This window comes from Anticarsia gemmatalis, chromosome 10 (assembly GCF_050436995.1).
Source record: "Anticarsia gemmatalis isolate Benzon Research Colony breed Stoneville strain chromosome 10, ilAntGemm2 primary, whole genome shotgun sequence".
In the NCBI taxonomy this organism is placed as follows: Eukaryota; Metazoa; Arthropoda; class Insecta; order Lepidoptera; family Erebidae; genus Anticarsia; species Anticarsia gemmatalis.
In genome coordinates, this window is record NC_134754.1 from 2970891 (window position 1) to 2987654 (window position 16764).

At 35.2% G+C, this 16764-nt stretch overlaps 2 protein-coding genes across 3 annotated transcripts; one reads left to right on the forward strand and one right to left on the reverse strand.

The window, feature by feature from the left end:
- The first annotated feature begins 371 nt into the window (after positions 1-371).
- On the forward strand, positions 372-8768 carry RhoGAP54D (Rho GTPase activating protein at 54D). Of its 2 annotated transcripts, XR_012959642.1 has the most exons (11): positions 372-762; positions 998-1185; positions 1496-1705; positions 2111-2319; positions 2832-3022; positions 3812-3984; positions 4342-4487; positions 5052-5657; positions 6270-6466; positions 6942-7063; positions 7155-7288. XR_012959642.1 is itself a non-coding variant. In XM_076119441.1 (10 exons), the coding sequence occupies exons 1-10, from the start codon at positions 650-652 to the stop codon at positions 7708-7710; spliced, it is 2589 nt and encodes an 862-aa protein (XP_075975556.1). In that variant the 5' UTR covers positions 374-649; the 3' UTR covers positions 7711-8768. The 2 variants fall into 2 exon arrangements, 1 of the variants encoding a protein (XP_075975556.1); XM_076119441.1 differs by lacking the exon at positions 6942-7063 and having other exon boundaries at positions 374-762; positions 7155-8768.
- An 809-nt stretch (positions 8769-9577) lies between these two features.
- LOC142976272 (uncharacterized) lies at positions 9578-10888 on the reverse strand. The gene is made up of 3 exons (XM_076119561.1): positions 10594-10888; positions 10208-10304; positions 9578-10059 (listed from the first exon to the last, which is right to left on the reverse strand). The coding sequence occupies exons 1-3, from the start codon at positions 10624-10626 to the stop codon at positions 9578-9580; spliced, it is 612 nt and encodes a 203-aa protein (XP_075975676.1). The 5' UTR covers positions 10627-10888.
- Positions 10889-16764: the final 5876 nt, after the last annotated feature.

A 16764-nucleotide genomic window follows, 5' to 3' on the forward strand; every position in this document is an offset into this window, starting at 1 on the left:
TACGAATAGAGGAGTCACTTATAAGAACAGGTCAGTTAAAATTTGAAGACATGAAGATTAATGTATATTCCTTAAAATAATATTGTTTGTTTAGCGATTCAGAAATAAATTGCATGAAGTTGAGTACCAGTTGGTTAATTATAACCATAATTTGCATTTTTTATTTAATATTTTCGGTTAACCATCGCTTGGGACAAACGAAACGTAACAGGAGTTTTTTCGTTCTGAATCTTAAGAAAAATAATTCCTAGCAGATTTTTGCAAACAAAAATTAAAATTAATTAACTTAGTGAAAGGTAAGTAATTTATTAGTAAAAAGCGATTTCTAAGAAAACATAGTTAAACAGAGTGCTTATTCCAAATGGGCATCAAAACATTAAAAGCTCGTTACGTCTGGTGGCAGCTTGATCATTGCGTTTCAGAACGAACCGGTTTTTCCGTTGTGATAAAGTGACATTTGAAAACAATGCAAATAGTGATATTTTCTTCAATTAAAATTTATATCATTTCTCTCAAAATGTTTATATATTGTGGCAAAATAATATAATATAACTCTTGGTCGTTCAATTCAAACATAAATATGTGTTCATACAACTCTATATCATAATTATTTTACAATTTCTTCGTGCCTTTGTAGTGATTGAAAAAAATGACTTCCGCGGACTTAACATTGATTGAAAGATTGCGAAAAGAGAATTTAGAACAGTTTTTTACATTAGTGCGCATGCATTTATCGTTTGTTGTAGATATAAATTCTGACGAGTAAGTATAAAAGTTTGAAAGTCCGTTATAACCTTCTTCGTCTTTCATTTTCGTTTCTTTATCATTGAAACATGTTCCTATTATGTTTAATTATAAGTATTTTTCTCTTGTTGATGCTCCAGATATCCTACTTATAAATGCCTCAAGTTTGTATCTAATAGAAACTAAACATAAGCTTGCGTAAATTATCACTTAATGCCGTGATTCTTATATTAAAAAAGTATATTTCTTTCAGTGTTGATTGTTCAACTGACAAACCAAAGCAGTTCCGGTGGAACTTCCACAAGAAAGCAAAGAGTTCTAATACAAATTCTAGTCAAATTAATGTTAATCCTGTAAAGTGCACTGTAGAAGTCAATTCTATAACTGAAGATGGAATTTTAAGGGTTAATGAGCTGATAGATTTTCTATCTAAGCCAGATAGTAAGTATTGTGAATCTTATAAGTTTATCATCTTTGGAGACCTTAGGCTTAGTGTGCTCCTAGTTGATACTCAGCTATGGCATCAAATTAAATTGTAAATAGGTAACTGTGCAGAAGTTCTGTTTATGGTGTCCAAAAATCAATTTTTGTCACTATTTAAGTTAATCAAAGTCTAGATTAGCACTGGCAATCAAATTCCTTGTAAGTTATTAAAGCTGCATTGATTCTCTACTTTTCAAACAACACACATTTTCCAAAGTACCAGCATTAGAAGATCTGATTAAAATAAAAAAAAAAACTTAAATTTCAGATGTAACACAAGAAGGTATATTTCGTCGTACCGGCTCTCTATCTCGTCAGCAAGAGCTTAAGAACTTACTTCTCACTGGTTCCAACCTCGGTCTTGATGAAGGAAAGTTTACAGTACATGACTGTGCATCTGTTCTCAAGGGTTTCCTTGCAGAACTACCACAGCCTTTGCTCATGGATCAGTATTATCAGACTTATTGTACTTTGGCAGGTAAGAATAACCACTTTTGATAAATTGTATACAGTATTATTCTAAGTTAATCTAAGTTAATTAATACACTACTTTACAGCACAATGAAATTTTCCACATAGTTGGCAAACACGTAAGCAAATTGATTAATGCGAGATCCTATAAGAAAGTTTTCTGAACAAACATTTTTAATTTTAAGCAGACTTAAGGGCCTGTAAAAATGTTCCTACACTGACACTTGCACTGCATGCTATAATTTGATACAAAAAAACTTGTATTAATTTGTTTTCAATCAAAACTTGTTATACAAATAATGTTGTTTAGAATTTTTATACATTTGAAAAACCTAGATATATTTTTTGTGAAGTATAGTATAATAATAATACAACTTATTTGTTTTTCAAGTCTTCATAAAACTTTTTACAGCTCAATACCCACCAAATGCTGAAACATCAGAAGTGAAACTCCTCACGGCTCTTCAACTATTGCTACTACTTCTCACACCATCACACAGGAACTTTCTACAAAGATTACTAAGGTTACTCAGGCTGGTGGCAGACAATGAAGCTTCAAATAGAATGTCACCAGATACTTTGGCTACGATGTTCACACCACACTTGTTGTGTCCTAGGAAGGTTAGTTTGGAAATTAAAAGTGCAATTAAGATTTTTCTGTTATAACAGCATCAATTCTTCAACATATGGGTCGGGCTAGATCTCATAGCCCCTACCTCTACTTCATTAAAAAATGAAGATGTCATGATTGATGTCATTAAAATGGCTTGCCAGCAAAGGCATCAAAGAGCCTATCAAAGGGATCTTGCTTCATTATTATTGGTCATAGTACTATATCAGGATTTTTATGATGGTCTCAAGTTTGTGGCATTTTCCTTTCATTAATGTGCTGACTGTTGCTGTGACTGTGTAGTTAGTTAAGCTTATCTATTTACATAGTCTACTCAACATCAACACTCATTACAGTAGATTAAATTACACTATGTATCTTCACTATTAAATCCAATCTGTTGTTGAGGAGTAAAGCCAGTTGCTAGTAGAGTCAACAAATATATGGTGTCATAGACCATTGTCTAAAACTATCATTACAACCACAAGCTTCAAAATAATGATCCCTCGATTTTTCTTTCCAGTTATCACCAGAAACGTTCCACGCGGATTCAATAGCATTATCTCCAGTCATCAGCTTCATGATCCGTCAATCTCTGCGGTTGTTCGACGCACCGACACAACTAACTACTGACGCCGCAGCCTACTTCACTGTTAGGGAGAAGAGACGGGCGATGTCGCCTGATGTGGATCTCGATGAGAGTATTACTGATAAGTAAGAATTCTGTGTTTTTATATTCACATTTGATAATAAATTTTTGCTTTATGACAATAGCTATATTTTACTCGGAAATATGGGCTAGGCTATTTTACTATTTACTGCACGAACGTAATTGGTAACGCCGGGAGGGGACGTCCTAGAAAGACACACAAATTATATCAGTGATGTCTTGTAAAAAGGTCAGGTGGAACTGTATGGAAGATGTATGGATGTGAATGGAGCAAAGAAAGATTGTAAGGATCGTACCAAGTAGCATTCTTTGGTCTGGCGTGATTTTATGACTGTCTGTTTGTAAATTTGGTCTAAGTCTCAATACTCCGCTGTGACGACGCACCGCATTTTTTTATTTAAAAAAGATTCGACCGATCGATCGATCAGTCAGCCTGCGACCACGCCGAGTGCAACCTGCGCCGAAGCGTTAGGCATTTTAAGGTAAAATGCGTGTTCGCGTTAATTCTCATATTCTATTATACATTAGATTCGACCAATCCCGCATTGAAGGTTAGTCTTGTGTCGCGGGGCCTTTCCAAATATAAAATTTAAACATTACATATTCGCACAAATAACTGTTCCGTGTGGGAATCGGTCCCGACCGCCCGACGCAATCGTAGTGGCGTGGCGACCTTAACCACTGCGCCACGGAGGCAGTCGAAACAATATATTAACAACATGCGTGATCACGTTAATTCCCGTATCCTATTATACATTAAACATGCAACGCGAGAGTTTAAAAGTTATGAATATTGTAGTTATATCTGTATTAATGAAATTATTGAACCACAGGACGGCGGCCAACACAGTGTACACGTTCGTAGACCGCCACCGCACTCGCGCCGAGAACGAGACCAACCCCACCGACACTGCGCTCGCACAACTCTATGCGCATATACAAGCACTACCCGACTCGCAGCATAAGAGACGACTTATCAAACATTTTAATAGACAGAATGGATATGGTAAGACTTGTTTAATGGTTTTTTTGTAAAAACAATCATATTTGTATTTTGGAGATACCTACTGTGTTTTGACTCCTTGAAATTCTTTTAATGGGACAGTATTGGGTTTTCCCAAAGTTCTCAGTTAGCTTGCTTTATAACTAAGACCGTCGACGAGAAACTAAACTACTTACTAGCTTCCATTTATTCTTGTAATTGTTGCAGTTTATGACATGCACATGAGCAATTATAAATTTTAGTTTTGGGTTGCTATTGTTAAAAAATCTATAAATCTATATGAGCATAAAATCAGGTCAAAATAGCAAATGTTATGAAGTTGGGAACAGTTTTATTAATAAGCCATTTTACATATTCCAGGAACACCAATACAAATTCAACGAACAGGTAAAGTGGCTGGTTCTAGAAGTTTCGGCGATTCCATCAAGAGGCACATATTCAACAAGGGATTGTTAAACAAAACGCCTAAGAAAGGCTCGGGGTCTAATATTAATGTTATAGACGAGGTAAGCTTTGCTGTGTTGTGTTTGTCTTATTGAAAAGCTATGAAATAACTGTTTTAAATATTATGAGGACTTGTTTAATGACTTATATTTAAGTATTTATTTTGCGCTTTTGTGATAATTCGAAATGCGTGTAAGAACGTATACGTGTACGCACGACTCGTAGACGACGAAAAAATTGCTTTTAGACAGAATTATAGATTATTCTTTCGTCTAAAACTGATGTTTGGGAACAAGTTATCTCAATTTACTTGTAGAAGACAGGATATTCTCATACTGTTGCTGCTAAAGTGCTAGTCTATTTAACCGCTGAGGTCGATATAGGTCCCTCAGCCTGTGTATTCGTGTTAGCCTTGTTCAACATTTCGCCAACTCTCTAATGCCTATTATAAAGATAACCAGTAGAGTGTCTAACAAGCACTATGTCAACACTCACATTAAACATATCCTCATAATATATTTTAGTGAAGCTGAAGCATGTATGTCAATGTAACTAACACTGTGATCGTGCATTGTGTTAACTGTCTCTCTTCTTCCTAACTTTCTACCATAATTTAACCCTTACAGAAAACCAAAGGAAAGCTCAGGTTCTCGGACGATAGCAAAGTCGATGTTTCACATAAAAACATTGTACTCAAAAACCTGGCGAACAAAATTGCCAGTTCGGAGTCTTTAGATGATGACTACGATTCTGATGCAAGTAACGAAAGCACGTTATCTGAAGGCGCGTTGAATAGCCCGAGGAAAATGAGTCCGAAATTCGTTTCCGAACCCAATTTGAGTGTATTAGATACGAATGATGAAACGCCTAAAAAGAAGCGAGGGAATAGACTGTTCAGATCGAAAATAGTCTCAAATCATACTATAAATAAGAAGTACCAAAAGCGTGCCGCGATTCGTGGGACACCGACTTGTGTATCGTGCTTCGAAGATCAAGATACAGGGTCGGAGAACGAAATTTCGTACCAGGATATCAGTAATGAGAGGAGTCCTATAGAAGATACGCCTAAGAAAGTTCTAGAAAGCGATGTAAAGCATTATTTGACCAGTACGCCTGGTATCTCCGATGCTGTGTTTGATGAAGACTGCGCTACTCCGTACACGATGAATTTCAGAAGAGCCTCTATGTCGCCCATAACGAAGTCCACGCAAAAGTTGTCCAAAGCGATGCAGGTTTGTCCGTTCGCATGTTTGCATGTTTCATCTGTTTTTCTTACGCTTTTGTGTTAGCTTTTCATGTTAAAATCGTTTATCTTTATGTAACGTAACATTTTCTATCGTATTGTATAAAATTAATAATCATTTCTTTGATGATTGAATGAGTCTCTGGTCACTTGAATAAATAAATATTATTATATTATTTGTACGACATTTTTCTCAATCTGTTACTCACAATTGATTGATTTAATTGTTAAGAAATTGTTCAATGTGACAATCAATGTAATGTAACATAAATTCCCTAATTTGTAGTTCATATAGGCTGGTCTGTTGGTCTTTAGATTATTATTTTATTTTATAGAAATCAGATTATTTAGAAATGTAAACACGAATCATCTTATCATCTTATACTTTATAAGCGAATAAGTGTAGCTTAATTTCGGAATAGTTGATTTGTGTTGTATCTTACTAATAACAGGTTATAAATTTAATAAAAAGTGGCAAAACACAAACCCAAGCTGACAACTCGTTAATTAACGAATTTGAACACAGTTTGCCTGTGTTCAAAAAATTTCAGAAACATAACACAACAATACATCAATCTAACTAAATAAAAACACATTCCAGGAATCAATAATGACGCCCCGTTCCCGCAAGCCATTAATAATAACATCGGAACAACGCGACAGTATGCCGGAGACGGTACCAAACAAGGACGAGACAAGCAAGTCTGATGGACTGTATAGATCTATGTCGCCGAAGAACGATAGTGACTTTGTATCGTCTGATGATGAAGGCAGTCGGTCTACGTACTCATGTGAAAGGTGAGAACTTAGATTCACTGACACTGATTATATACACTTAAATGTGTTGGTACTAAGTTGAGATGTTAACGTAATCGTACGAAATACTGTCATGCATGTATAAAATCATGCTTAGCTCACATGAGGTGCAAACACTGATATATTCCCAGTTGTCCCTGGGGGTGACAACTGGGAATAATGGTAGGAAGAAAATTACTAGTTGTCACCCTGGGGTGACAGCGTAGAGGGGACAACTGGAAATATACCCAAACACTGCTGTTTCCTAGAAGCTTCATAAAATTTATAAAGTGCTAAACTTTATTTATTTGAAAAGACTGAATTCTGTTTCCGAAAGCTAGAAATAATTGTGTTTCTGGTTATCTAAAATGGTGACATGCTTTTTACGATATGAGTCTAAGGAAACATACTCTTATTTGGTTTGAATTAATGTCTAAAATAAAATATTTAAACTATTACATTTACTGGAAATTTTTAGAATAACACTTCGCATGTCAACGACCTCCGGCAACGTAACTGAACCGATTTCTATCGTTTCAATGATGTAAAATCGAAAGCAGCAGAAGCCAAATACGTCATAAAATCTACAGAACAAACATGGTACACAATGACAACATTTCACATTATACACAAACTACACTATATTCAATGTATTACAAGTTTGTTGAATTTTTATTATTTTATTTCTCAGATCCAATCGTTCAGCCAGCACTTCACTACCACGAAACCAATTCGACGCGCGATCGATCTCAAACGGCGAAGTCAGTCCGCTGCGATCACAAAACACTCGGTTCATACTAAGCCACGAACGACCGAACATAATAGAAGATCTAAACACTACTCTATGTGGTACTGAAGAAGATATACCAAAAATTAACGACCAAAGACCGAAGTCCCTTACAGAACCTTTCAGAGAATATTTACTTAGCAGATCGGTACTAACAGCCACACCAGTCGATCTATCGATTCTTAATAAATCGAATGATACCGATGATAAAATTACGGATTCGCTACTCTATTGTTTGGACGGCAATGTCCCTTCCGATTTAACTTTATCTATTAGTAATCTAGCCGTAGATCAAGCTTTAAGATCGCCGTTATCGAATATTAATGTAAATATCGATAAAAGTCCGAATAGGAAAAGAGGTGCTATTTGTTCTGATGAGCCAACAGTCGAGAAAAAGGCGTTGGTTGAAAAAGAGAATTTCACAGAAAAAGTGTTTGAAATTAGAGAGACTGAACTTTGAACACAAATAGTGCATTATATTTGAATTTTTTTAAGTGGAAGTGCCTTTTGGACCAGCCTGGCCTTCATTTTGGTGATATTAACGAAACAATGTCTAACAAAAGATGCCGAAATGAGTACATCTAAACGTAGCTCTGAGGCCGTACCCATGACAAGGACAATGCTATACGGGCTCTAAAGCGTTCTCTTTTTCACGTTGGAAATAAGACTACTTTAAGATGGCGTAGTACAGTCCCAGGTCTGAGAATTTGTATCGCTAATTGATGAATAATTTGAACTAAAACCCATTCTTGGAGTGTTCTTTCGGTGATTGCGCCTTATAGCTCGAATACTCCTTTTTTTCTGGTGTTGTCGATGTTTGTGTAAGCGACGTGCACCGACGTATACGCACTTTATCGCATGAACCTGTCGAATTGTGTAAAAGTGTTTCTGCAGTTCTATTGAAAACAGTACAAGTGGTCTCATTTTTTATTTCTTATGCCTTTTCTTCCAATAAAGACGGGAGATAATTTTGTTTTATGAAAAATAAATCGTTTATTTTAATTTTTTTAAAGTGCCTTACCCACTAGGGCAATATCAAAGAGCTTTCTGAGTACAAAAACGTTGAAAACAGGCGACTGTTGCATAATTTATGAGATTATTCCTATTTAGAAATACCTATAAACACCCTTACGCACTAACGAATAACTGTGGGACCGACTAGCCGCGCGACTAAACGATTTTATCGTCTGTGATTGTACCCACTAAACAGCTTCGAAAATCAGGCGGCTGCATTTTGGCAACTGTAACCGCGCGGGTAGCTGCTACCGCGGTTAACCGCTAGTGTGTAAAGGGGCTAAGATTTTATTACGTGAATAATTATGAAACTATTGTAAAGTATTTTCGTACATCACTCTAGTTGATACAATTTTGAACTTTAATTTGTTGTAATAAATGTGATTTTGATGTAAAGATTATGATTATGAGCGAATGATTGACGCATGGTTAATGTTATTGTTTATTGTAACTAATTCAGTTATAAGTACGTTTACAAATATTATTATAGTGAGTATACGAATATGAAAAACTTATTTTTATTTACAACTAACTGTCCTGCATCGCTAACCGCGTATAATAAAACAATTTGATTTTCGGCATCGAAATGCATCGAACTATAATTATATTTAATTATTCTATTTCTTATTTAGTCTATGTCGGTGCCTAACCTCTACGCAAGGCTCCTTTTGAAAACTTCCAGAATTAATAATCGGTCTAGACGTTCCGAAGAGCCCGCTAACAAACTCACAAACTTAACAGTACAAATAAAACAAGTCAAAAGTAAACGGGAATGGTCTATTTTATTGCACAGAGTCTATAGTTATATTAAATAAACGATGACACCAGTCACTATCAAGAGGAAAGTCATGCAGCAGTAGAACTTACAACAGATGCGGTAGAATGCGTTCTTGCACCTCCGCTTCCATGATACTTGCTCGTAATATGCACTGGAAATAACAATAAAGTAAGAGACCTATATATAGCTGTGGGATAAAAAAATCTCAGTAGTTCCATACTGGATTAGACTAGAGAATGCATCTGCTGAGATACGCCGGAAATTGGGCTGTACGTGATGATTAAAGGTTTGAATGCAATGGTATTATATTAACTTTCCACGGGAATAGTTGCCTAGTTTTTATTTTGATCATTATACTATGCCTGCCATTCGCCTATACATAGCGTAAGTCGGTAAAATTGTGTGGATTGTCGAATCATCTCAAATCAAATAATCGGATAAATGAATCGAACAACGAATATAAAATTAAAGTGTTGGTCACCAAGTAAAAATTGCCCTGTAATAGGACAGTCGATGTGTTCTGAAATCTAATTCCTTACCGCTTTTCGACCAACGTGGTAGCCAAGAATTTTGACGCAGATATAGGTTTCACTTCAATCGGTTCCTGTCTTCCCTTCTTACTGTACTTGGGTGCCGGCGGATTATTATACGAACTATACTTTTTTTGTTGGCGAATAAACTCTTTCTCCCTTCTATGTAGCTCATGCAAAGCTTCTGTATCTCTCTGTCTACGTATTTCTTCTTTTAACGCTTTCCTTTGCTTCTTTAATTCTTTCCGATGATATCTGTCGAGTCTTTTCAAGGAGCTCCTTCTTTTGTACCATTGGGAGAGGCTGAAATTTGACAGTCTTTCTACGGGAGTATGTTTCCGAAGGCGGCCGAGGAAATGCACTGTCGTAGGCTTTGGCGTGTAAGCACTGATGTGTACTGGCACAGGCGGCTTACGACTAGCTTCGACGATAGCCACGTGCGGTCTGCCAACAAATCCAACATTGATGTTCGGTTCTATTTGTGTTTCTGCAAAATTGGGGACACAGTTATGTGGGAAGCAGAACTTAAAACAACCATAACCACATAATTTTATAATAGTATACAAGCTTCAAGATGTTCTAACGACGCGATCAGCGGGAATATCAGTTAATTCGTATTGAGTGAAAAAGCACACCCACTGATTCCGAGCCCTGTTTACTCTCCAATACAGGGATTGTTTTGAACGCCCTCGGATTCACAAAACTTGGTCCTAGTTTTAGCTGGAACCCGTTCTGCACAAGTGTAACATTAGCATTATAAACTGAGAAAAAAACTACAGGACTTAAAACTATGTGGAAAAAATTGCCATTCGTTGTCTTAAGGACGATGTCTAGTTTAGAATGCAATGTACTTCTACGCTAATGGTATTTTCGTGTGAGGCACGATTAAAGGACAAAATAACGTTGTTACTACAAGGGCCAAGTATCAAAGTCTATTCGTGAACGGCTTGGACAGCCGTATAATAATTTTGCCTGCAACTAGTTGCCTTTAGGCTACGGATGGCAAACTGTTTGTCTTTACTTTACGCATCGCCTGCCGGCAGTTTTGCTGCATGATCCTCGCTTGCCCGCACGTTTACTAACTCTTGACTTTACCATTTGTGGTCACTTCGCACATATTTCCGGCTATTGCAGTTACATGTCAAAAACGTTTCACATCATTTCACATAAATAGGAAAAGTGAGTTTGTTGGATTCGAGTTAATTGAGAATCGTGGCTCAATTGTAACTCGATAGAATTTGTACGGATTGATCATAGTCATTGCTGAGTTAATACATTTCTATTGGTTTTTGTTGTAAATTATTTTCAATTTTGTAGTGAAGGAACTGTCGTGATATATTTTTTTTTATATAAACAATTTTCTAAATTGTTTCTAAATTGTTTATGGATATTCAAACCTAATAAAATTCTTCTTGGTTTTTTTTGTTGAAACTTTTACAACAATTCTACAAATAGAGCAGCAAGATTATTTAAAGCAGTCTTTACTTTAAATATGAGATTCTTCAAGTGGCCAAAGGAGCACACTATCTGTCTACCACACGGAACGATGTTTCTAAAAGATAACGAGATAAAACCATCCAAAAGTATCGGAGTTTACCACATTTACGCGGTATCCGGGTGACAACAAAAGTATTTAAAGGTTATGCTAAGATTGGACAAAATGTCATTGCCCTTTGTTGAACTCAAATTAATCAGTATAACTTTTGCAATTACCCTTAAAGCTTAATGCCAAACCGTCATCTATCACCATATTGAACATCCCTTGTAATATATGGTAATAAATTACATTTGTCAACTAGCCATCCTAGCTGTGGGATTAACACTAGAATATTATGAATAAATTATCCGCTAGGCTCGTTAGAATTACCTATTAAATGGGCTAGCCAACAAACGAATTAATGGGCTGTGTTAACTGACATTATTGGTAGTAAACTGTTTAGTCTCATTTGATAGATAAACTACATAATTACTGAGAATATTTCAGTTTATACTGTACCTACCTATTGATTGATAGAAGCACATTAGAAAAATGAGCTATTATGGGTCTCCGTACTGAAAGATTTAGCTATTAGAAATTGGTAATAATGCTTCTCGCAAGATGGAATTGAATTTGACTGCCTCCGTGGCGCAGTGGTTTAGGTCACCACGCCAACACCACTGCGTCGGGAGGTCGTGGGTTCGATTCCCACACGGAACAAATAGTTGTGCGATCCACAAATAATTGTTTCGGGTCTGGTTGTGCTTTGTGTCCGTTGTTTGTATGTTTGTAAAAGTCCCCGCGACACAAGAGCAATTCTTAGTGCGGGAGTTGTCTTTAAAAAAAAAAAAAAAACCAAGTATCTACAAGTACAACACGCCCAAGTTACAGCTATTTCTTGGCCTTTGGTCATTCCTTTGGCTTATTAACAAGCCTTGGACTCTGAAAGACTCTGCATAACAGATAGTCACTGAACAGTAGCCTCAATCTAGAACTCCACAAGATCCCGTCATCAACAATCGCTTAAAATACTTACTTTTAACCACGTTTTACTTTATGTTTATCATTACAATAACAACGAAATCTACCATCGAACTATCTTTATCTAACAAATAATCTATCCACCTGAAAACTGTCACAAACAAACTATCGAAGCTACTACAAAGTTCATCGTCTTAGAGCGGCGAGTGAACGTTCGACGTTAATTTCTATCAATAGTTGGGTGAGGTGGGTCATACAGGACTTGCTAACAAGTTGCTCAGTCGGGCTGCAACAAGCGGTGATTTAATTTGCGAGACGGTGTAAGCCAGTGCAGTTACTGTTGTATGTATTTATTGAGATTAAGGAAAACGATGTTTAGATGCGGTAGTATTAAAATTCTGGGTTTCTTGAAATTAAAAGTTTAGTATATACCTAGAGATTTTGTACATTTACATTGTTTTTCGAATGAGAAGACTTATAACATACTTTGCTACTCTTTGATAGTTTAATAAGGTTTTAAAGTGGCATGAGGTTCTACCACCAGGTAGGTATCTAGAGTTGTGAGTTACGAATTGGTTACTGTTAAATGTTTTTTCACTGATCTCATCTCTGATAAACTATTGTTAGTTTTGATACGGTACGGTAGGTAACCACCGAAAATAATCTAGATTACCCCTTAAGAATTGGCCATGTTTTAAAGGTAATTTCAGCTTATAGCAACATGTGATTGAAGTTACCGTTTATTAATATTATACCGCATCCATAACTTAGTAGTATTAAGTTTTAAATCCAATAATTTCATTGGCCGTTAGCAACGGCTGGCATTCGGAACTTAGCTCTGGAATGTTGCTGCGGCGATCCATGCCTATGTTTACTTAGGTACTATGTCTATTTACTGTTCGGTCTAGAATTTACATGCTTACACGTACTTATAGTAGAACTATTATTATTAAGGGGAATCCAGATATCTTGTGGTATTGTAGACACCAGTGGTTAATCTAGGATTTGGTTTTTTAAATTTGAATATTTCAATGTTTGGTTAACAATATTAAAGTAAGATAAATCAGATGTTTTAGGCCAACCTTAGACCCCTCTTTCTTTCTATACTCCATATTATTATGCATCAGAGACAGAGAACAGTCAAATTTTACACATGGACATTTTATAAAAATTGTTATTGAGTTTATTTCAATCAGAAACTTCGTACACCTGCCTTCCTTTAATTAGTGGATCACCGGACCGCTTGTTTATTGGATATAAATATAATTTATGAATCTTCGCACTATTGATTTCGAAACGAGTTAACGACCATCGCTTCAACGAAGTTGTCGTGGTGCCTGTTCTACTTACTCAGACAGAGCCTTACTTTGATGACATAGTTTTCAGAAATTACGAACTCACTCGTTTCACTGAAAAGGTAGATAATAATTTACGATCTTTTAACAATATGTAAACAATGAATGGAAACAGGTCTGATATCAATCATATCCTTTTCAGATAATATTATCATTATTAGTCAACTGTTGATTGGACATATTTCATTGAATATGGTCATTGATCATGTTCGGGTTATTCATTTGTTGTATTTTTCGTTGGAAATAATGAAGTTCTGGTTATTTATATATAATTAGTAATGAAAGATTTTTCCTTGTGTTTTTTCAAAAGAAAGTACGTATGTTTCGAAGAAAATGTGTTGTTCAAGAAAGATATCTTCTGCTTATTGAAATAACTAGCTAAATATTTTGACTTTTTAAGTTAAAAATATCCTAGTAGAGTAGAGGAATAGGAAGTCTTGACTATCAAATAATTACAAATTAAATGTTCTTCAAAGATTAGATATTATAATATTGTTTTCTTTTTCGGCTGTAGCCGGGAATAGTGGTCTTTTAGCTTATTAAATAATGTGAAAATAAATCTTTTGCTCCACCCGGGAAGAAATCAAACAGGTAGACTATGTTAGAATAGCACCTAACCTCGTTAAACACTCATAGACCTGTCCTTTTACATTAAACACTAAGGCCATATTATTTAATAAGTACTTATAAATAAGTCCTATTTACGTAGCAAAGTGGACATTGGACACACGTGCAGATAACGTCAAAGAATAACTAAGCGCAGTTAAGACACTTCTGTTTATAGTATTCTACCTATGAAGTTAGTTTATTTGTCTTTAAGAACTGTCTCTGTGCTTTGGGTGTAGTGTGCGGCTGCTGATTACTGAGTCTTGGGTTTATTTCCCAGGTAGGGCAAAGTACTGTTGGTCTTTTCTTACTTATATAAGAAAACTTCTGAACAAAAGTAAAATCCACTTGTTATAGACTCGCTCCTTACTACCTCGGTGGGACTAATATTGTAAAATCTAAATAGCGAAACTGCCTCTGCTGTTTTGTTAAGTTCTAACTAAACACCAAATTTACTTTAATTCAATAAAAAGGTTTACTAAACTTCATATTTTTTGCAGCGTAAAAACGTTAATCAGGCCTATGCATTAATAAACATATTGGAGCTATTTTTATAAAAATATAAGCACTCAACCGTAAGAAATAAGTTTTGACAAGAATACGAAGGTTTTAATTCAAGATCAGCCTACATAAAGTTGTCAATAAAAATATTTTTGTGGAATAAAAAGGTCAACTGATAATTTTTATTGCATCATAAAAACTGTCTTGTACAAAGTGCGGGACGTAATTGACGTATCATAAATATTCTCTACCATTTAGAACTACGGCTGATAAGTTATTGTTTTTGTTTTGTTCTGAATTATCGTCAATAATAAGTCTATTTTTACTGGATTTAGTCAGTTTGTGTATGTTTGTGAGTTGGTATCGGTTTTCGCTAATTAGGAATTGTCCTAATTGGTAGTCGTTACACTTAAATATTAGCCTACGGGCAATGAGAACAGTTTGTTGCTAGGTTTAACATAATTACATATTATTATTATGTACAGCACAGGGTAGGGTGCAACTAAAATACAAATTAGATTTGAGAATCTAGTAGAGACATATGATAGTGCTTATACATATAATTAAGTTCAAAAGCACATTATTATTATTTTTGGGGGTGTATGCAAAAAAACGGCTCGATTTGCCATCTTCGAGGACATAAGCGTCAACTAGAAGTGGTCGCCGAAAACTATCGGGGAGCATGATCATTGGTACTGTAATTTAAAATCTGGGTATTGTTATAAAATGTCTATAAACAATAAAAAATATAATTGAAAGTTTATTTAGCATTGCTCTATACTACATAATTTTACTTTCAATTTGCTTGTACGTTTGTATAATTAGTGTACTCGTATATAAACTAATCGCATTACGATCCTCAATTATCACGCTAAGGTTAGCGTGAAGGAATCGATCACAAAGGGATACCTCATCTATTGTATTATTGCAAACACCGTGTAGGTGTATAATTCATTGGTTTATTTGCAAATGGTAGGAATGTAGCCAATTAATATGTAATTATTATTGCGATCGTAATGAGATCTTTAGATACATAATTTAAGCAAAGTCTCCTGCTGGGTCTGTTCTTCTTTTCTCTTCTTTTATCTTAGCGATAAAGTATAAATAAAAAAAATACTGAGATATATGAGATATCTAGGTGTTTTGTCAATGTAAAGAGCGACCTGTGTAAGTTTAAAAGGCTTTGTGTGAACAGTCAGCGTCATAAATATGTATCATCTGTCATGCTTTCAGTCCTACTTTTCCTATAAAAATATTGATTTAATTATTGCTATCTGTCAACAGTAACACAGTTATTGTAGAATTATTTTAAAATCAGCGTAGTTAATTTTACCATTTTTATTGATAAAAATGCTTTTGAATCCATCAATAATCTCCCGAAAATTTGTATGGCAACTATTGTCCGAGACGTCGAAAATAAATATAACTACATCTTGTTCAACCTTGTTCTACAGTAAAGCAGTATAAACTGATGATAATATTAATACCTAATCGCGCATCTGCTATCAATATACAATCTATGTTGAGCGATAATGAATGCGTTTACTTGCATCGTGCAGTGTTGCTAACGTGTACTGTCAATTGACGCAACTGTTTGTTTGATGGCAATTTGTGCTCATTTGTATACAAATAAGCATGCACTTGATATTCCAGTCTCTCTGGTACACTGGAAACCTGTCTGCGTTAATAGTTCGTTTTATTACTATAGATTGTTGTAAATATAGCCAATACTCTGTGCAAATAAATATATTATTTAGCAACTGATTAAAATGTCTAGAAAGCAGGCGCTAAACTTAATAGGTAGCTTTATGTTCAGTATAAAATATCAGTTAAAATAGTCGAGTAAGTCCGTCCTGCTCTTAAATAACAATAAGGAATTTCGTCAACCTCAGAGCGTTTTATTTATTAATCGCAGAAGATTTTAGGAAGTTTTCTATTTGAGTATACCTCTTAAAAGGCTCAAGAAGCATACATTATTGTAACGAAAGGACAAGACGTCGACTTACTACCTAAAAAAATTGGTTATGTTATTTCTATAGAGAAAATTGCTGGCGCTACGCTGCGTTAAATCGAGTACTCCCCAGTGCCAATAATTTTACAAATACCTGAATACATTTACTGTAAATATACTTACTATATTATGTATTTAATGATACCTTTCCTTTGTTTCGTAGTGTAATTAGAGAACATTATTAATAGTGTATTTGCTTAAGACATTGACTCAGCGCGCTTGTGTATTACGGCATAATTAAATTAGTTTGTCAAAGCACAG